The 21,911-nt window shown below is 39.6% G+C and overlaps 1 protein-coding gene across 2 annotated transcripts in view; it reads left to right on the plus strand.

Moving 5' to 3' along the window:
• Positions 1-21,911, plus strand: part of DSCAM (DS cell adhesion molecule) — a 410,765-nt gene that overhangs the window by 207,707 nt on the left and 181,147 nt on the right. For both annotated transcript variants that reach the window (XM_059818552.1, XM_059818562.1), the window contains 2 exons: positions 15,516-15,662; positions 21,238-21,516. In XM_059818552.1, coding sequence (XP_059674535.1) covers positions 15,516-15,662; positions 21,238-21,516 — 426 coding nt within the window. The remainder of the gene's footprint in view (positions 1-15,515; positions 15,663-21,237; positions 21,517-21,911) is intronic.

The following is a 21,911-nucleotide window of genomic DNA, read 5'->3' on the forward strand; positions in this document are numbered from 1 at the left end:
ATTATTCAAGCCATTCTTTGTGCTCTTGTCAATTTGAACAGAAGAGCTGTCAGCTGTTGAGTCTCTATTGAAGACCAACCTTAGATCATTATTATTGAACTGCTCCTTACTAGACTCTGGGGCCAATGCTGCTCTCAGAAAGAAAAAGAAATGAAATGCGGTATATTCACTTTTGGATCTTCTGGATATTAGTTATTTATTTTTTCTCCTATCTTATGTGTTCTTTGCTCTGTCATGTGCTGTGCTTTGTACAATGCTCCCTTTGCTCCAGAAAGGACGTAAAGTCAACAAGGCTCAATTTACAGGGATTGCATATATGTTCCAACTTTTTAATGAAAATGCTCTAGGGAGGGAGATAATCTCTCTTGACTGTGGACATGGTGTAGAATGCAAATCCTAGGGTCAGTGATACAAACTCTTGGGGTTCTGCCTAAGAGAATTGGAGTGAAGAAAAATTGGCTTTCTCGTGGGAGATAAGGACTGTGAACTATGAAAGCAATAATGTCGACCCAAATAACAGTTGCTCAAGAGATTGAACCAATCCAGAATTTGCTTAGAATAAATGCCATACAGCTGTTAAATTTCACTACATTAATTTTCTTTTTTAAAATTAATTTATGGCTGTTCACATCCCTCAGCCATTGGCTGCATAAAAGAGTATACCCTGATTCAAGTTGAATATCAAGAAAAGAGAAGAAAAATAGTCTTAGTTCAGGGCTCTTTCTTCGTTACTTTTTTGCTGCCTGGTTTTGAAAAATAGGGATAATTATTTTTAAATGTTCTCACCTAAGTGACACTAAGTGACACTAGCATTTTTTGAATGTGCACATAAAAAGTCAAGTCCCCAAAACTGCACTGCACTTTCTCAGGCGAAAGAAGTACATTGAAGCAAATTGGGTGAATATCCTTACATTAGATGAATTTGTCAAAAAAAGGAGTACTTTTAGACCTTATGCATTTAAAGAATGCATAAGAGAGTTACATCTCTCTTGAGGCAACTGTCATGCACAAGTAAGAACAACAGACCACTGGTACATTACTTTAAATCCCTTTTAAGCCATGCTCTGATGGCTTAAATGAGACACACTTATATGGTTCACAGGTTTCATAATGCTCCTCTACTTAAAGATGTGTTTTATGCCAATGTGCTAATCCTTTAAGGACAAATTCCATGCATGCAGTTGGCCATTGTTGTTCTAAATCTACAGTTGTTCAAGAGGTCATGGATGTGTCTGACTTACATCGTGTATGCTACAACGGTTGTACTACACTGATCATTGGTACAAAGCACGCACTTTAGATTCTGCACATCTTGGATGGACTGAACATGCTGTACATGTGCAGGTATTTCTGTCGGGTCAATCCTGTTTAGGCAACTTTATGCTGCTTGCATTTTCTGGGAATGCAAGAAATGTCAATTATATAGATCTTCATGAATAAATGCTATTAGCATGGTCAAGGCCATCTGTACTAACTTCATATGATGCTGACAAGCAAGGGCACTCTGTGACCTAACATGTTCTTTAGTGGCCTGTGGAGATAAAGAAAGAGGATGACCATTCAGGAAGACTGCTTAGGGTCCAGGCAATGCTGTTCTCTGGCTGCTTTGACATTTTTGTGGTGTTGGGTTTGTTTTTAATCTAATGCTATGCTTCTTCAAAAATAAGTTTTAGAAGTGGAAAAAATGGTTTGTGTGACTTTCAGCCTAAAGTCTAATGTTTAGAATATGACTTTGCAGTAGTTTGTTCTAAAACACTTCTATTTTCTTAGCATTCATAATTTAAAAGATACAACGAAACTCATTATAGTGGCTCTTGTTGCTGAATAAATGGTACCATGCAACCCTAAAGCAGAGGTGTAAGCGTTAACAGAATAGATGCTTTTCATCATTCATAGAACTAGTTGTATCTCTAAGTACAGGAAAAGCTCAGGGAAAGCAGAAGAATGTTTAACACAGGCTTGCCTGAAATGTTAGTCTGGCAAAAGGCTATATTTTCAAAATAATTTATTCTGAGGTCTTCATTCCAAATGAGCAACAGTGCAAACAAAACAGATACAGTGTGCTTGTGAACACTCTGACAACTGAAATAGTAGAATGGTAGTATCATTTAGATCATACATAGAGCTCTACATATTCAAACTGTGTCTTTGTTGTGTACCTACACAAAGGGTTGAATAGTATCTAGCAGGTCTTCAGGCACAGGATGTAAAATGAGGAGTGTGAAAAGATGTTTTTATGTTCAAAGCCCAGGACTGGGATTCAGGATTCCCAAATCTGCCACAAATATGCAAGGTAAGGTTAGGCAAATCAATTAGCTTTACTGTGCCTCAATTTCCCAATCAAATAAAAATAAACAAATGATGAAAATTAGCTGAGAAATTTATTTGGGCATATTTGCGTAACGTTCCTCATTATCTGGACAGGCTTCCAAGTCATGATTCTCTGAGCAGTTCAGAGAAGGCAACAAAACTCCCGAAAATACTTAAATTTATTCTAAAGGAATGCTGCTTGTTGTGCTTATAATGATATTTCTCTTTGTGCTGCCAGTCTGGGGAAAGTAATAGTACACAATCAAAGTAATCTTTATGAGAAGGTCTGGAACTACACATCCTTCCTAGTTTTATCTCACATATATCTTTGAAATTAAGTTGGACTGAAATACCCTGTAATCTTGACTTGATGCTTAGCATAAATCATACTGTGAATTTAATCCATACTGCAAAGTTGTATTTACTGAACCCTTTTTATTTATAAAAAGTTAGTTTGCCAAAGATGTCAGCAAAGACCCTAACTTGACAAAGCACAGAAAATAAACAGCATGATAACCCTATCTACTTACAACATTCACAGAATCACAGAATCATTAAGGTTGGAAAAGACCTGTAAGATCATCAAGTACAACTGTCAATCCAACACCACCATGCCCACTAAACCATGTCCCATAATGCCACGTCCACATGTTCCTTGAACACCTCCAGGGATAGTGACTCCACCACCTCCCTGGGCAGTTTATTCCAGTGTCTCACCACTCTCTCAGTAAAGAAATTTTTCCTAATATCCAGCCTGAACCTCACCTGGTGCAACTTGAGGGCATTTCCTCTTGTCCTGTCACTAGTCACTTGGGAGAAGAGACCAACACCCACCTCTCTGCAACCCCCTTTCAGGTAATTGTAGAGAGCGATAAGGTCTCCCCTGAGCCTCCTCTTCTGCAGACTGAACAACCCCAGTTCCCTCAGCCGCCCCTCATAAGACTTGTGCTCCAGACCCCTCACCAGCTTCGTCGCCCTTCTCTGGACACGCTCCGGCACCTCAATGTCCTTCTTGTAGTGAGGGGCCCAAAACTGAACACAGTATTCGAGGTGCGGCCTCACCAGCGCCGAGTACAGAGGCATGATCACCTCCCTGCTCCTGCTGGCCACACTGTTTCTGATACAGGCCAGGATGCCGTTGGCCTTCTTGGCCACCTGGGCACACTGCTGGCTCACATTCGGCCGGCTGTCAACCAGCACCCCCAGGTCCTTTTCTGCCGGGCAGCTTTCCAGCCACTCGTCCCTAAGCCTGTAGCGTTGCCTGGGGTTGCCGTGACCCAAGTGCAGGACCCGGCACTTGGCCTTGTTGAATCGCATACAGTTGGCCTCAGCCCATCAATCCAGCCTGTCCAAGATCCCAATACAGTCCTCAATCAGATTCTTAGGAATTACTAGCAGTTACTTCTCTTTAAAATCAGTGTGTGGGGTTTTTTTCTTCCAGCAAAGTTGCTTATATGTGATTTATCTTGTATAATACTTAGTTGCTATTTTTCTAATATTCCTTTATGGGATAATTTCATTATATCAGGGTCTGCAGGAGTTCTTTCGTTTCATTACACAGTACGGACTAGTCTTTACATTTGTTCTTACTAGTGTCATGCTGATGCTCTGTCTCTTCTGTTTAAAACACTGCTTCATGAGTTGTTCTGATGCTATGCTGTATAGAAACCCAATGAAGGTTCTGTATGTTTCTATACTGAGGAAAATGTGTATTGAGTCCTAAAAGATGGGGCTAGCTTGTCAGGAGACTATTTTTAAATGGTAAGTGTGTGAGTGGCAGTCAGAGCTGAAAGAAGTTAAAAACAGAAAATATATGAAATGGAGCTCTGCCTCACCTATGTTGTGTGGAAGGGTAAACTAGTGACTGAAGTAGGTTCCCATCATGTTCCATAGTGGAACTTCCACTCTAAACATAGCATGTTCACAGTATGTTCAGAGTGGAAATCAGTGTGTATGAGAGAGAGCAATTTTCTAGAGGAAAAGTAGTATGCAGCTAATGGTAGGGGAAATCTTAAGAAGTATTTTGGTATTTAAAGAGCTGTTGAAAAGTGACTCCATAGACTTAACATTATTGTCGTATTCCAAGATATAGAAGAGTACATAATTAATTGCTTTTTTCTTCCTTTTAAAAATCATTCACTGAACACTGGACTCTGTCCCCAGGGGACTGGCCAAGAGTCTCCAGGGGAAACTATTTAATTAAGCTCTAATTCCTACTGGAGCTACTTCCTCCCACAGTGAATATTTTTAATATTTTTTATCCAAACAACATAGGTTTACTTTTTCAAATTGAACAAGGAAGATAATAACTCCTTCCCAAGTCATTAGCCTAAAACCAAATTAACCTGTTTAGGTTTCCCTAATTTTACACTCTCAAAATCAGTCGTTAGGTGAAAATACTGCACTAGAATGCACCATATGAGGCTTTGTCTGTTAGTTATTGCATGTACCTTAAATAAAAATTCTGAATACTCAGATGTCTTGTGAATCTTTGAACAGATTTTTTTCATGAAGGGAAGTGGGTACTGTTCTAAATTTCTCATAAAACTGTTCCTTCAGGTTGAGATGCTTCATTACCTTCACAGTTACCTGCAGAATAAATGTGGCTAAACATGTGGGGCCACAAGGCTGCAGCTGCTCTAATTAATGTAGCATAATATTGATTATTTGCAGTTAGTCAAAATAATTCTGCTGCTGGTGGCACTTGTAATTCTGTGTATGCGAGGCTGTGATTTATTCTGATCATATTGCCTGTAACAGTACGTATTCTGCATATACAATGACTTCTAAGCTGTAAACTATTAAGGTGCACATTTGATGATGGTGACATAAACCAACTGCTGTTCAAGCCAGAGGAGATGGAGGTTCACCCTTTGCTTAACAAGCTTGTGTTTAAATTTACATGGAGATAGAAGGAGAGATGGGTTATGTTCCTTTATGTTGTAAAGAGTAAAGCATAAGTTTATCTGTGCTGGTCAGCTGCAGCCTATTTACTTAGTTGGGATGCACCAGGAAAAGCCTGAGAGAAGAAATTTTAATCCTCCAGACAGGTCCATATATCATGGGCAAAGCCGAATCCTCTCTAATCAGAGCCCTTAAAACTGGCTAGTGATTTAAAATTATCTGCTTTCGTTCTAGCTGAAATAAGGAAAACAGCTTCTACAGCAGCATGTGCAAGGACTCAAATCATCTAAAACTGCTGTATTATGGCATTTTTATTTAATATCCTGGAGGACTGACAGTTAACAACAGTGGGTAGAGTACTGTAACTGTTCATGCCTAATATATTCATAAAAGATTAAAAGGGTGAACAATTAAATATAAACATTATGTGATCAGTCACATTTATACTATTCAATAATAAAGTAGTAACAATTAACATAACCTAGTCTGTGTACACAAAAATACAGCTCCTGCAACTGTTTATGCTTTAAAAAAAAGAAGAGTGTGTTTATTCCTCCTTTATAAAACTTGAATACTGCATACATAATATAAGTGAATTGGTGCAGACAATTGGCATGAAATACATTTTGCAGTCTCAGAAACATGGAGGGGGCAATAAAAAGCGTTCTGATTTGTGTAATTTGTCTAACAATCTGGTTTGCAGAACGGCCATTATCAGAGTATCCAAACTTATTCAGAAAACGATAACACTGTGCATATAATGGCACTGATACTCATATGTCTTTCCTTATTCTGTGATTACAGAAACACAAATGAACTCACGTTACAGTTGAATTTAAAGCAGCTAAAACCGTGAATACAGATACTAACAGCTTTTATAACCCACTTGATTTTTAAGCATTGTGTTCAGGCCTCATCCTCTCTGAATATGAACCCAACAACTCTTGTTCCTATGGTAATGCTGTAATTGACTCAGCAGATAATCTCTCTTAGCTCAATTATAAAGTCAAAACTGGAGCTTCGTTTCCCTCCCCCCACCTTCCTGGTTTTCTCTTCCTTGCTTTTTTTGCTTTCTTTTTTTCTTTTTCTTTCTTATATTTTTCTTTCTCTTTGTTTCTTTCTCCCTTTCTCTCTCATTTTAATTTTTTTCACTTTACGGTTCTATGTGCAAGGTATTGGCAGGTTTGTTGTCTTAGCATAGTAATATTGCATGAAAAACATTAAGAGAAATGTGGAAACTATAGCTATGGCAAAATCTCAAGTTTTATGAGACATTAAACCTTTTTGGAATGGAGAAGTGAACACCACAGTATCTAGATTTCACTAAATCCATTTTGTCTGGAGAGACGCAGAAAGACATGGTTGGAGCCTAACGTTCCTTAGAGATATAAGTGCCAAAATAATAGTAATTCTATGTTAACTGTTTTTCTCTTTAAGCTTTTCAACTTTCAAGGATTAAGTGGCAAATATTTCATGACCTTGCTCCTTAGAGAGACGGTGATGCTGATTGGACCTCCCAGACTTTGAGCAGCTCTAATCTCCACTGGCCAAGGTACAGGGTGACTGATCAGTAACAGGTTTACTTGCATCCCCTGATTCAGACTGAGCTACCATCAAAATAGATGTTTCCTGAGAAGGGACTTGGCTAACGTAGAGGAGGTGAGGTGGGTAAAGACTGACAGTGTAAGAAAAAATCTGTCTTAGTTTTGAGCTATCAGTTCTACATAAATTTTGCCAAGTTAAGAATCCATCTATGGTACAATTGGAACCATGTGAGGCCATAGGATTGGAAATGTTTATAAACATCCTTAACTCTTTGCAGAGAGATAACCTCAGTTATTTTTTATTGAACTCAAAACAGATTATTTGCCTATATAAAATAGAAAAATACCTCATGTGAGGCTGCTGGCTCGTTTTATAAATTCTTAGATCTAATTCTGGGAAAACAACCAACCAACCAACCAACCAAACGAGAAACCAGAAGGAAAAGAGAAAACTCTGTCTGCTCTGGAACTGAAGCAAACTTCAGACCTGAAAGCTCAGTCTTATGATAGAGATACATCTCTGTAAGCTTTGAGGAGCCTAGAACAATAGCTCAAATATGGCAGCAGCCTCCCTTGCCTCAGACAACTCCCTATGTCTTTTATGCTTATTTGTTTCCTCGTGTCAGGGAAAAAAATGGGAAGATCAAAGACCTTAATTCCTCATGAGCAGCATTATACTATGGTGCCATTTGAGAAGCTTTGCCACTGAATTTTTCGCCCAGAAATTGAGTCATGCTCGTGGTGACGTCTCCAGCTATCAAAACAAAGGCAAAGCCATGTAATGCAAATGTGTATTTGGTTCTTTGACAGGTGTGCCGGGAGGGTGGGCTAATTTCATTGTAATTGATTCAGGAAGTTAATTGCCCTCGGGCTGTAGGGCAGTGCTGTGGCTTCCCTCCTATTCTCCTGGAAGTCAGCTGCAGGTTGTGTCCCAGATGGGGAAAGAGGCAGTGGGCAACACACTCCAAAGGTGCCATTTATTGACTCCAGAGCTGAGGGAATATGAGGAGCTAAAAAAAATCAGTTTTATCCTCTGTAAGGTCTGCTAGCAGGGCCTGTGAGCTTGGCTACATCCCTGGGGGAGAGGCTGTGCTGCTCAGAGGAGCGCAGTCATGTTTTGACCATCTGCACCACCTACTGTGAGCAGCACCCCAGGTGTCTCATGTAGGTTGAGTACATTTTGTGAGTGGTGCTTGGAAAGGTGAAATCCTTACCTTCCTCTTTCCCTACACTGCTCTCTCCTCATCTAATCGTTGGTTTGTGTATCAAAAGCATTCGCAGGACTGTGACTTCAGGGCCCAGTTTAAGCATGGCTGCTTCTAGCACATTTTCCATGCTTAGACCAGCAGATTGTTTTGCTTTGAGGATGATGTTGTAGCAGTGCTATAAAACTGAGTTATAGCTTACTCTGTACTTTGGCTCTGTGGAGAGGTTTCTCCCCTTGCGTGCACAGGTCACGCTAGAAACTTGCTTAACAGAAGCAGTTCTATCTGGCGGAGGTGACAAGTACAGCTGATAAAAGTTTATTTGTTCTATATTATCATTTGGCACATGATTAGAACAGCCATCTGTTCTCTTAATTTCTATCAACCCAATTTAGACTGCAATAACATAATGCCGTTAGATGTGTTTCCAACAACGTGAAAATCAAATATGATTTTTTAAACCATCTTGAGGATAACATTACCCCTATTTAAAGACTAACAGCATGCTTGGGGAAAAAGGCATGATAAAAGAATAATTAATGATACAGTTTTAAAATATTCTCATTTTCATACAAGAATATTATGCACTAATTCTACAGGAAAGTGTTCACATTTTCTTATGAATTATACATGAGAACAATTTCACATAGGAAACCTAAACAGAATTATTTTAACTTATTACTCAGACCTGTAAAATTTTATTTTAATCTCTGATATTATACAGTCTAATGGAAAGCATTAAATACCTTACATAAGAGCAATTTCGTAATTGTTAATGTGACCTCTTCTCACTTAGAGAGTTGAACACACAATTGGCTAATGCAGCTCAACTTTAATGAAGTCACCAGGTTATTTAGGGCTCTAGTCAGCAGATAGTAAAATGAGAGGTAGGCTTCTAAAATGTCATGGGATTTGGGGCCCTTAGTTCAGGTTGATCAAGCCTAGGTATGACCCAGTTTCCTCCCCCTCTTCCCCGTTTGTTCTCTTCAGGGTCATACTACTTTGAAATATGTATCTTCAAAACAAGTGGTTTGGTAATATCTCAGATGAAAACATAAATTTAAAGCTTCAATTAATGACTGAAATTTAAGGAAGCACATGTCAATAAAGTATACAAACTGTTCAAACATCGGTGTAATGGCAAATGATGATACGGCTTGGTGAGTTGCATAGGGAGATCGGATTGTGTGATAAAGAGGTCTGATTTGAACATGCAGTTTTTCATACAGCCAATTCTAGTGTCAAGACAGACAGACATAGGTTGTATCTACAGAATGGGGTAAATCTATTTTCTAAGTCCATGACTCTGAAAAGGAGATCACCATTTTCGATAAATAACTAAAGCAAGTTAGCATTGATAAGAGGACTCCTGTAATTCCTGGATACATAAGTGGAAGGAAAATTTCTGTAGAGGAGAGTGGTGACATTTTGCATTCACTATGACCAGAACCATTACTGAACTTATATGCATGATCCAAACTTGAAAAAGAACTTCAAAAAGTTGTTAAGGTATTGGGCAAAGACTACAGGAATATTTCAAGATATGAATAATTCACAGTAAATTATTCAGGAAGTTCAATCTGTATAACTAATTAAGGAGAAAGATGGTTTAAGAGGTAATTTCCTCATGTTCTGTAAGTACTTAAATCGACAGAAGATTTCTGGCTGCAGAGGAAATCTTTAATGAAGGCACAGTAAGATCGATAGCTGGGGTCAAAGCCAGATAGACCACAAACAATACAATAATTTTCAAAAGTGAGAATAATTAGCCTTCTTAAAAAAGCTATAGCTTAACTTCCAGATGTGGACTTGGTGCAGGAGTTAATGGGTGAAGCATGAAAGGTGAGAATAAATGAGTTTAATGGTTTTTCTAGTCCTTGGACCTCTCTATATTTTTTTTTTCAGTCTCGCAGTGAGGCAAAGTTATGTATTAATGACAGACGGGATGTTGGAGAAAGACTTATGAGTTCCATTCCCTGTTTTTCCACTGACTTGTGTACATCAATCCACGTATCTCAGTAAGCTTCTCTGTAAAACATTTACATTTTAAATAGTAATATGTTACTATGCTTGCCCACCTCACCAAAGCAAATGGTAGTAAGGGTTCCTAACATCTTTTGCACTCTTTGAATGAAATACATACTACAGATATTGGGCCAGTTTTTCAAAGGCACCAAGCATTGAAAACCAAAAAATATGTAAGCTTTCAACATCTCTGAAAATCAAATGCTGAAATTATTATAATCAAGTTTTCAAGGCATTAATACAAACACTACTGAGAAGGAATAATAAATAGGAATTATGAGCTATATTTTGACAGTGTTCTTTTTAATTGTTGTGAAGGAGGCTTATCTGCCTTCCTCCCTTGAAGCCTGCTAACAGCCAAACAAACAAAAAGCTTCAGTTTATCTGAAAGGATGTTCCATTAAAAAAAATCCTTATTTGGCATATTAAGTAGGTGAGTCAAAAAAATTAGACTTTGTTACAGCAAAGCAAGAGCGATTAAATTAAATGCGCTTCAAGAAGAAAGCACTCCCCTAGATCAACAGGGCAATAAGAGCTTGTCGATCCCCATCCTGGTACATTTCTAAACACTTTTTGAAGTACAGAAGGCAGAACACTCAACACTTTGGCTTTGTCACAGCTGACAGCCTGTCGGTTTTAATGAAAATGCTCTCTGTTTAGAAGATGACAGAAATTACATGCATTTCCCCTTTTATTTTTCTGTCATCTTTTCTGTCTCGCGTTTTTACAGTAGAAGGAGGGGTTGGTTATTAAAGCATTACATAAGTATGCAAAATATATTAAGAAGAGGAGAGGAAAAGGAAAAGCTTTAGCCCTGCAATTATACACAATGTGTGTTGGTGAGAAATGTATACTGGGGGATAACATCTGATGTGTGACAATAACTATTTACTTTTAGTTATATTCAAAGAGGGTGAGGCAAAAGTCTCTAGATAATGCATTAAGTGAAGGTTTTATTATACAATTGCCTGAGTAATTTCCAACAGGAAGATGATCTAAGCAGTGTTAGATAGCTCAAATATGTTCATAACTTCTCTAGAAAATACAGCAAGATAACACTGAACAATTTCTTGGCTCTGCACAGCTTTCACAAACCTCTTTTATTAAGTGGCAGGCTTTTAGTAAGTGTACCCACTCTCACTGACCCAGATGTATAACTGCATCTGACGAAACACACACCCAGGACTGAGGAGGGAAGTCTTCATTTGCAAATATAAGTCAGTCCTATGAGATCTGGAAATAGTCCACAAATCTATACATATTCTTCAACCCAGCAGTAGCCACTCCATATATTTCGCCAGCTTTGATTCTAGCACCTGTATTAGCGGCAATAACGTGTCCAAGGTAGAAATACAGATGAAGTGAGCTTTCGCAGTTTTAAGGGAAGCTCTGAATTGGATCTTCTAACTTAATTTCTGTGACAGTTGCTTCATGCTTATCCTAAGAAGAGAGACAAATTTAATTATTAATGATGGCCTGTATAGACCATATCTCAAAATTGTGCAGAGGATCTGAAAATAGTGAGAGCTTTAGAAAAGCATGGAGAAAGGAATTAACTTTTAAGCTTTGGACACATTGTATGATATTAAACTTGTGCATACTAGTAGTCTCCAACAGTGTGACTCTGTAGAAATGGAATTATGTATATTTAGTGAATGTGAAACTGGATCCCAGAAAAAGAAAGCTGCATGAAGGCATTGTACAAGGAGCATATTTATTCCTCTCAGCTGTTTAGGTTCAACTTGCTTGACACAAATGCACAGCATGTGCAGATTTACTGGAGGGACCAAGATGGTCACAACCATCCCATTAGCACCTTTTTATGCGTTTGTGGTCCTGTGATGTGACAGCAGCTGAGCAGCGTCTCCACCAACATCTACCCCTGCATAGTTTGGTAATGGAGTTACATGCCAGCTTGAAAAGTCTGATCTAAGTCTTGACTGGGCTAAAGAGGACATGTCTGCACAGTATACACAGCACTGGTTCAGCAACCTGGCAGCCCTGCCAGCCGAGTGGCATTGCTGTGGGCAAGCACGTGTCTGAACTGGCTGTGCTGTCTGAAATACAGAGCTGGTTAACGCTCACACAGCTGGAAGCAGAAGCAAGAAGAGATTGCCTTTGCCATATACCCATCACTAACCCCAAGTCAAGTCCTTAAATGTGATTCCCATCTCCTGAAGCTGTCATTTTATGCTGCCTACAGACTAAGGGATACAACTGTGCTTCAATTACCTGTAGTCCTTATAATATATTTCTTGGCTAAGGCAGATTTGCTTTATGAATATTTCAGTAGTGCAGAATCTGCATGTGACACAGAAGTCAAACAGCCCGCCGTTTTCACACCAAAATTCTAAATGTCTTTCTAACCTAGATTTAGGGGTAAAGGTAAACCTTGTTGGAGGGTGCAGACATTGAGGACCTATGTGATGAGGAGATAGGGTGGAATGGGACAAGTGTTTATGTCTGAGTAATTGGGGACTGTGAAAGGAAAAGGAAGAAATACTCAGCATAGGACATTACATTATATCTAGGAGTTACAGTGTGAGAATCAATAACAACAACAAAAAAGTATTCTCTGACCAACAGGCAGTACTTCTTCTCTGTGAATCATTATGAGCCTGCCTCCCTAAGAGGCAGTAGGATTCCCCTTGCTGTGGCTTTGGAGCTGGGCTGTATGACTGACAGCAGGTAAAGAACAATCCTGTGATTGTTAGGGGGGTTCACTAAGTAATTGCCTGCACACTTGCAGACTATGCTTTCTGGTTGCTAGCAGGTAGCTGTTAGCTGCCTAGTATTTGTAGAAAACCTTGTTAGCATGTTTGGTCAAGCTAAGCTATTTTGTGACTAGCAAATACATAACTTACCAGTAATTGAGAAGCTAGGTAAAACATATTGTATGGGTTTAACTTAGTCTTATTAACTCTCTATATAATTTCCTCCAAGCATTACAACTAACATATTAAAATACAAGTTGCAAGATAGCTTTGCTTTTTTTGTGTAACCTTTTCAATGCCATATTTCAGACACCTGGCTGTGAAACTGAAATATTACCTATTCAGGTGCTTTTCCTACTACACCTAACAGTACATTTGCTTATAAGTAATTTGTGTTGAAACACAAGCCTTCTGTATGCAAGCAATTAAATGTTCAGGGGCAAATGAAGTCAATATGGCCTCTGTATAAGAAGGAACCTCCCTAGCCTGTGAACCCCTCTAGGCTGGAATACAGTGTGGTTCATGGCTGAGGAGAGTGCTCTTGCTATCCAGTCTTCCCTCCTCCTTCACATCTTCCCTTGCCGAGCACTTCTTCAGTAGCAGGCAAGTAGCTCAACATCTTCTATGCCTCCATTCTGGGGATTTGTTTTGTTGATATATGTCTTAGTAATAGCACATGTTATTTGAACAAACAAGATACTTCAGAAGGTTATATGCAGTGTGGCTTATGCTTTTCCAAAGTTGTGACCTAACTGATTCTGTGCTTGTGCCTTGACTTTCAGGAGAACAGGGTCAGCCAAGACAAATCACCAGTGTGGTTATTTTATAATTCAGTATGCATACAAGGATGAGAGAGGTGGGCTGATGTTGCTTTATTCAATATTCTCTGCTCTAAGGGTCAGTCCTGTCCTGTGACATTAAATGGTTGTTAAAAAAATTTTTTCCCATTTCTTTTAGATTGTGGTTTAAAGGAGATTGCCCTCTGTAATGATACCATTTCCTTTCTGTCTTTTCTCTGCTGGATTGCTTTCCCACTGATGCATTTGTGAGCAAGCACCCTGACTACATTTAATTATTAAAAAGTCATTGCTCAAATAGAGCTCTGAAGAAAAGGAAATATTTCTTACTGCATATCACTGACTATTAGTTCATAATGGGTTTCATCTTTGTGTATTCTCTCCCTTAATTTGGGAGCTAGATATTTTTTATAATACATAGGTACAGGTATGTATATTGTAAGAGCTACCAATTACTAGAGAAAAAATAGCGGACCTAACAAAGAAAATATATTAACATTTTCTCCAGTTTAATGGTTTTAGAAAAGCATCCATAGCTTAGACTGCAGTATTTTTTAAACGGAAATAGTGGCCAGGTGAGGCCCAAGTTTGCTATGCATTCTAACCACATTACTTCCATTTATTGTAATATGGGAAAAGCTTTAGAGTAAACATGTACCAGGCAGGTGTTAGGTTTTTTTGTGTCCTTGCTTTTAGAACGTGCACTTACAACAGAACAGAGGCATCTGTGCAGGTGTCAAATGATCAAAACTGCAAATGTCTACATATGTACCATGATGTTTTCCACATATTCTAGAGTTAATAATAAGAAATACACATTTGAAGAGAATTTCCACTATATAATTTTCAATTTGAATGAATACTAGGAGAAATACTGACCATGAACATGTCAGTCTTGTTCAGTTTTAGGGGGTAGTCACTTTGGACCTAATTTTCTTCCTGAAATGAACGTTTCTGTGCAGAATTAAAAAAAAAAAATAAAAATTGGATATTAAATAACACGTCCTGTGCTGTTTATTTAAACTCTTCTTTTAGACACAGAGTCTGTCTACCTGCTTATGCTGTGCTTCTCTAATCACAGACTGCAATACTATTAAAAAAAAAAGTCCACAGCAGATTAAATAATGTATTAACTCATCTTCTGCCAGTAGCTTGGCTGTGGAAGTACTGAGCTGCAAAGAGCTCAGCCCATCCTGCTGAGGCCTGGAGTGCATTAACCCACAGGAAACATGGACAGGGTGGGGTGGGACCGTTCCTGACACTTGTGCTGTCTAGCTTGGAGCTAGAGCAGGTGTGTACAACTTCATTGGGGTCAGCGGTGTAGGTAACATCAACAAGGCTGGTTCTGCTGTCCTTGCTTTCCCATCACACCTGAAGCAGGCTGTGGAGCAAGGCTGTGCAGTACCTGGCTCTTATGGTGAGAATCTTTTAGCAAATACATCCCATATTCTTGGGGTAAAACCTTCCTCCTTTTGTGAGTTTGTCTTGCTTTCACTGATCCCTTTAGTTTTACTTTTTATGACCCTTTCTGTCTCAATTTTCTGGTGTACCTGGACAATAAATGCCATTTTGGTTAATATTGTTTAATTATGAATGCTGTCCCAGACCGTCTTTCTAACATACACAGCTCTTCTGGTGAATTGCCATCATATCACTCTACAATATTGAATTTAACTGGATTAAATTCTGCATTGGTTCTTTACCCTGTATTTTATTCCAGATGCCTCCTGGATATTGTTTGTTGATTGTGATTTAAACCATGGCACATTTCTTTCCTTCATTCCTCATATTTTCCTTACAGATCCCTACATTTTTTATAAGGAGTGCACATGAATTAATATCTTTATATGCATTTGCAGTGAGTACTTAGTAAACTTAGACTTGGCAGCTTCTAGACTCTGGCAAAAAAACCTTCAGGATCCTCCAGCCTGTGTCGTCCATCCCCCAGTGTGAGCAAGCAGAACACAGTAACAACCTGCAGATATTTTAAACACTGCAAATTCTTGTGTCTTTCAGGACCTAGATTTCTCATCACATCCACGGGAGCCTTGTATATTTTAGACGTACAGAATGAAGATGGACTGTACAACTACCGATGTATCACAAGGCACAGATACACTGGAGAAACACGACAAAGCAACAGTGCAAGACTTTTTGTATCAGGTGCTCCTTTATATATCATGTTAAATTAAGTATTGTATACGCCTCTCTCTAGTGTGCTAAACTGGAAAGGCAGGTTCTTGTGCCTGTATGCACTAACAACCAAGTCGTCTATCAAATGGAAGATAGAAGTGGCCAGCTGTGAGCTGCTGCTGCAAAATAAAATGTCCCACTTTAAAATCCTTTTTTCTGTTTTTCACCTCCTGTTAGATATTTCCAGAGAGCCTGTAGGGTGCACCGGCATTTAGTACAGTGATTTTTAGTAGGTTTAGAGTACTTTATAAAAAGGACTGTGGATGGGATTCATCCCATTAAAAGTAGACACGTGCAGTGAAAGTATCTAGTCACCTTCACTTCCCTTTGTAACCAAAGGGGAGGAACACTTTTAGGGGTAGTGTATCTGACCTACTTCAGCTGCCCACTTCAGAGTGAGATGAATTGCCCCATGGTGCCTGTTTCTCTCTTAATCATAGCAGGAGCTCAGGACACTTAGCTCAGCTGTAGATATTTCCACTGCAGGAGTCTCAGGTGCAGCTGAGGTGCATTTCAGGTGCAGCTGAGGTGCATTTCAGCCTTCCTTTTCATTCACCACACTCTTTCCCTGGGGAAAACACTGTGTTCCAGGAGGGATCTCCAGCCTGAAGGGGTACGTGACCTGTCCCAGGCCACGCAGGGTGCTGCAGGCAGACAGGGGGGTTACATGGTGGCTGTCCATGGGTAGAACTGAGTCCCAGGGCAAACAGCCTTGTGCAGCAGGTAGGAAAATGAGAGGTATATGAGGTATTTTAACTTTTCCTTGTAATTTTAAATCATCTCCTGATTGTTTTGTGTGTGTGATGGACTATTGGGTTTCCCCACACACACACACACCAAACACTTAGGGCTGTCAGTACAGTGCTGCTCCAATCCCACCTTCTCCACATTTTGTCTTGGTGAGAGGAGGTGCCAGTTGTGAGTGAGGTGAGAAGGAGGAGCAGACCCCAGGCCTGGGTTTGGAACTTGCTTTCAAACATCTCTGTATAGGATTAGCTCTTCTCCATCTTCCCTTCCTCTCCCTCATTTGCTGGGTGGCTGTAACTGCACCCTGTGTTTGCATGTGAGCAAATCTGCAATTGTTTTACCTCATCCATGGAGTTAGCTAAGACTGTATCCCAGACTCTCTATTCTTTATCCCTGTATCCTTGCCTTACAGAAGACATGCCCACCATCCCACTGAAAGCTCCACAGAGCTTTTTCTCCTTTTCACTGTTAGTAAGTTGTCCTAAAGATCCTAACCCTAAAGATCAATCAGGGTACGGTGACCTTCACAATCTAAGTCAGTGGGATCATTCTCCTTTCGACCTTCTCCTCTTATCTTTTGGTCTTTTTGTCAGAAAAAAATCTAGTGATTAGGTCTCAGCTCTCCACCCTCTGTTTGAGATCCCTAAGGGAGACAGAGGTGGGCACAAGGTTCTGCATTAGTAACATACTTCCTGCCCTCCTCCAAAATGGTCATTGCTGAAGGATTCTGGAGCCCTCTGAACATATAACTCAGTACTTCAATATACTAATGATAAAAAAATAGTGTGATTGTTCAGGTTAGAATCACTTACCAGTCAGATCCAGGAGTTTCTTCCTTTGATATGTGTCCCCTGTGGGTAAAACTCTTGCCTCTGCTATTTCCAGCCAGATGAAGAAATAGTTCTCCTGCACAATAATCTGCCTGCTTTGGTCTTATAAATATAGGCAGGGTCCTATCCTTCTAGCTGGCTCCATAATATGGTCTGCTTCCGTATGAAATCATGCTAAGGCTGAGCCAGTGGTAACATAAATGAAATCAGGCTTGTATCTTGGTTACCACAGGAAAATTTTTAGTTATTTCACTGAACAAAAGGGGAAAAATGAAAGCTCTATTGTGTTTGTAATTCAGGACAAGCACCCTAAAAGATGTGCTCTGTCTGGAGTTCCCTTTTCTGTTTTCCTTCACAGACCAAATCAAAATAGGAAATTTCACATGTGTGCAATAGCTGGCTTTTTAAATTCAATGGGGTTAATTATTCTCTATTAGAGTTATAGTGGGCTCTGATTTCCAGTCCTGTTAGTCTACTGAACAAATGAAGCAATTATGTACAGAGTTTTTCTCTTAATATTTCTCTAACAGGTTTTCTTTTTTTCTTTACTGGAATTTATATTTTTAAATAGTGAGACATTTAAGAACTGAGATCAGAGAATCCGTGAACATAGTTGTGAAAGGTCTGCTTGCATGAGACCTACATTTTTGTCTGCCTTTCACATCCATAAATATTCTTTGGTTATTTGGGGATGAAATAGTTTGTGGTGCATATTTATCATAGCCTCTTGGCCACATTTTTAATACGAGTTAATCTTCATTATTGTTTGAAAGAGTAAGAAAGGTAATGTGCATATACTAGCAAATACATATGTGAATAATTAGTATGCCTATGACCAAAGCAAGTTCCAAATTTCATTTAGAGTAAGAATATCTCCTTAAAATCATGTGGCCTTTCTAAATAAAATTAAAACCAAGGCCATTAACGCACTACAGAATATTCCTGTAATGCCCATTATAGTGTGCTTTTCCAAAAATAATTTTGTCCAGCCGTGAATCCTAGCTCACAAAATCTTTACTGGTTTTTAACCACCACCCTCCAAAAAATCCTTATGATTTTGAAAGCATAACGAGTTTCTTGCTTTGTCCTTCAAAGAAGATCCAAAGTAGAATATTTTAGAACAGTATTTTGCCTCAGTGTTTCTGCTGTTGTCCTTGCTAGAAGTCATTTGCAGCTGACTGTTAAAGCATAGTAAAATAATAATTCAAAATTCTATACCACATATTGGAATTGGGTTATATTACTTTGCTATGTGCCTCATTGCAGGTGATTGGAAATGAACCCTGGGATTTCTTTTGTGCTTTTTTTCCTCTTCTTTTCCTTTTTTTTTTTTTCTTAACTGGAATATATGCACTGTAGGAGCTCTAAGTAGGAGTCTGTTCCAGGGACATCCCAAAGAGATGTTTTTACCACCCATTTAAATATATAAGTACAGAGTGCAAGAAAGGAGGTCACTGGAATCATATTTTGTGTATCCCTGAATATATTTTACATACCTCCCTCTATAAGAACCAGCTCAAGGCTTCTCAAGTACGTAGGCAAATCTCAGTTTAGCTGTTCCACAGATGGCACTCCAGGCTGAGCTGCTCCTGCCAAGGCTCAGTTGGAGAAGGGAAAGAGTGAAGTGAAGTGAACCTGGGATAGAGGACCTGGGGACTGTTGTGCTGTTCCTGAAGGGTGAGAAACGGTAGCTGCAGAAGGGGGCTGTGCCTCCCATGGCATCTGCTGCCGTAGCACCCAGCTCCTGGGGGCAGCCCACCTGGCTTCCTGGGCTTCTGCCCAGGCATGGGGACAAGAGGGCAGCGGGGGCTTTGCTGTCGCCATCAGTTTGTTGTGTGAGGTGGTTTTGCACTTTGCCTGGGCCCAGCATCGAAGCATATACGGTTCTCTGCAGCAAACTAGGACACTGTTGGAGTGTGATATTTACTAGCCACAACTTCTCCTTACCATTACTTTAATTCCTCCCCCAGTGGCCCCCATCCTGTTGCAAAGTCCACATGGTACTTTGTATTTTTGTACTTAAAGGATCACAGATGGGACCACATATATCCTTCACAAACTCTTTTGAAGTTAAATGCATACGGAGAAGATATAAAGCTGCTGTGAATTTTGAGTAGGAATGCACAGACAATACCTTTAAAAGTCAGTTCTACTTTTTAATTATTTAATTATTACTTTCAATTGAAGAAATTAATTTTGTGTAGGTGTAACCTTCCTAAGAGCCAGAGCTGTAATTTCTCGCATGCTTATGTTTTTAGTCATTCCTCAGTCTGCATAAAAGAATCCATGCACTGAAAACATAGGTGCCTGATGACCCAAAAGGCGAGAAAGAAGCTGGCTAATCAGTTAGTCAAATTGACATTGGCCTTCCCAAGAGCATCCTGGCAGATTATGCTTTCAGTAAGCCAGACATAAACACCATGGCAAGCTTAAAAATATAGCCCATCTTGATGCCAAATGTGGACCTTGAGACTACTGATACATGCAAACCCATTTGTTTAACTACTGGCTGGCATGTTTCTAATGAGACAGACAGTAATTTGCTGTAAACCAGATATGATTTTGCCTTCAGTGGCTAAACTTTTTGCTGGCACCTAAAGAGCAGAAAAACCTCTGTGGTCACCTTTCATTGAACCTGGCATTTAGGGTTTTATCTAGGTATTCACATAAAATTTACTTAGCCCATTTGTTTGCAATCACAGTTTTAGTTTCTGGATTGATAGTATAACTTGCATAGCGCTTCTAGCTATTTCCTCTCAAGTGTACCTTCCCAGATGTGGCTGCAGTTCATGAAGTTATATCTGAGCTAGCTTTAAATTAGCTACCTCAGGTACTGATTCCACTATCGCTTGAGTAGCTTGAATTCAGCATGAACTGCTCCTTTAATCTCTCCAGCTCCTAACAGGAACCTGCTGCAGCTGTCCTGCGAACAGCACCTGAGCTAGCTAAGTCAAAGACCCCTTGAAAATGTTAAAATGGTTGCAATCACACCTACACCCAGGCAACTATGATGGAGATATACCCAAAAAGAGATCAGTGTGTCAGATAGGAGTAAAAGGAGTTGATCAGCATGTGGAGTTTCTTTGTGACACAGAAGTCTTAGCAAAGTGGGTGCATGTGATGAGAAAATACTTAGATGAATATTTGTTGAGTTGGTGGTCAGTATTTACGTTGCAATAGCTCCAGGATGGGCTTCCGTCATGCTGCATGTTGCACAAAACTGTAAATCACATCAGCCTCTTCCTCCAAAAGTTTTCAAACTTAAAAAGCCAAAATCACAGAGTACTATTTCTGGTGGGTATGTGCACCTCTGGTGAAGGCACTCTGCTAGAGTTCTGTGAGATGCATAAATACATGCCAGGTGATACACAAGTGTGTTCGTCTGAAAGCTGCTTTTCTCAGTAAGTTGTGCACAGAAAGTTGGAGTATTAAGTTGTATGTTGATCTAGTCACGTTAAGTTCTCTTTCCAGAGAAGAAGAAAAGGCTCATCTGTCAGTTAGACTGCAAATAGAAATTCTGTGTCTTTGCCCATTTCTCTCCTGACAAAGCAATAAATCGCTCCTTTAAGTCAAAGCCTTCAGACCACTGAGAAGCATGGAGAATGTGCTAGCTTCAGTCTAGTCGAATAGTGCAGGGATAACAGTAATAAATAAGGCAACAAATTTCTGGCTCTCCATTCCTCTGATAGGGGACATGAAGGATGACCAGAGAAATGATTGCCACTTGGAAAAATTCCAGAGAGAGGATTTCCAAGTAGTCACGAGATGCTTCAGTAGTACATGCTGCTGGATCCCAGCCACCACTACTGAGCTATTACAGACTGATGGCTGGGTCACAGTAGCAATCTGTAGTACATAAAACACTGGGCTAGTGACTAAAAAAATGCAGGAGAAAAAATATTGGCTTATTGCTTAGTGAATGAAAGAATTTTAATGCTCCCATTGAAAACTGCTCTTTGTTCTTTCAGATCCAGCGAATTCAGCTCCATCTATTCTAGATGGGTTTGACCATCGTAAAGCCATGGCAGGACAGCGAGTGGAGCTGCCTTGCAAAGCATCAGGGCACCCTGCACCAAAGTATCGTTGGCTGAAGGACAACGTTCCCTGGGAGCCTGACAGCAGGTTTCGGCAGACAGTTACAGGTTTGCTGATCGAGAACACGCGACCCTCAGACTCAGGCAACTACGTCTGCGAGGTGTGGAACAACTATGGGACTGCTGAGATGATAGGGCGACTGTATGTAAAACGTAAGTCCTGGACTGAGCTAAGCTCTCAGGCCACTTCTTGCCTTGGTGTTTGCATCAGGGAAGATATTGCTGTATCTTGCTGTACCTTCTGTTTTGTTACTTTACCTTAGCAATTCTTAAACTTCTCAGAGTTGTGGAACAACAGAAAGTAGGCTCTGTGATGAGTTCGTTGGACAACTGAGCCATCAGAAGTGCAAATAGATGCAATTTATAATGTAGCTATATAATTTATCACATGGAGGATATGTAATTTAGAAGCTTGAATTGGATGCTTAAAAAGAAATTGCAAATGTTCTCATGAATAAAGCTGCCAAACTCTCATTGCCGTGACTCATGCTGTTCGGTAATATTGAATACTCATACTTCCCCTCAGCTGAGTATTCATGTGTGAATAT

This window comes from Gavia stellata, chromosome 1 (assembly GCF_030936135.1).
Source record: "Gavia stellata isolate bGavSte3 chromosome 1, bGavSte3.hap2, whole genome shotgun sequence".
Taxonomy (NCBI): Eukaryota; Metazoa; Chordata; class Aves; order Gaviiformes; family Gaviidae; genus Gavia; species Gavia stellata.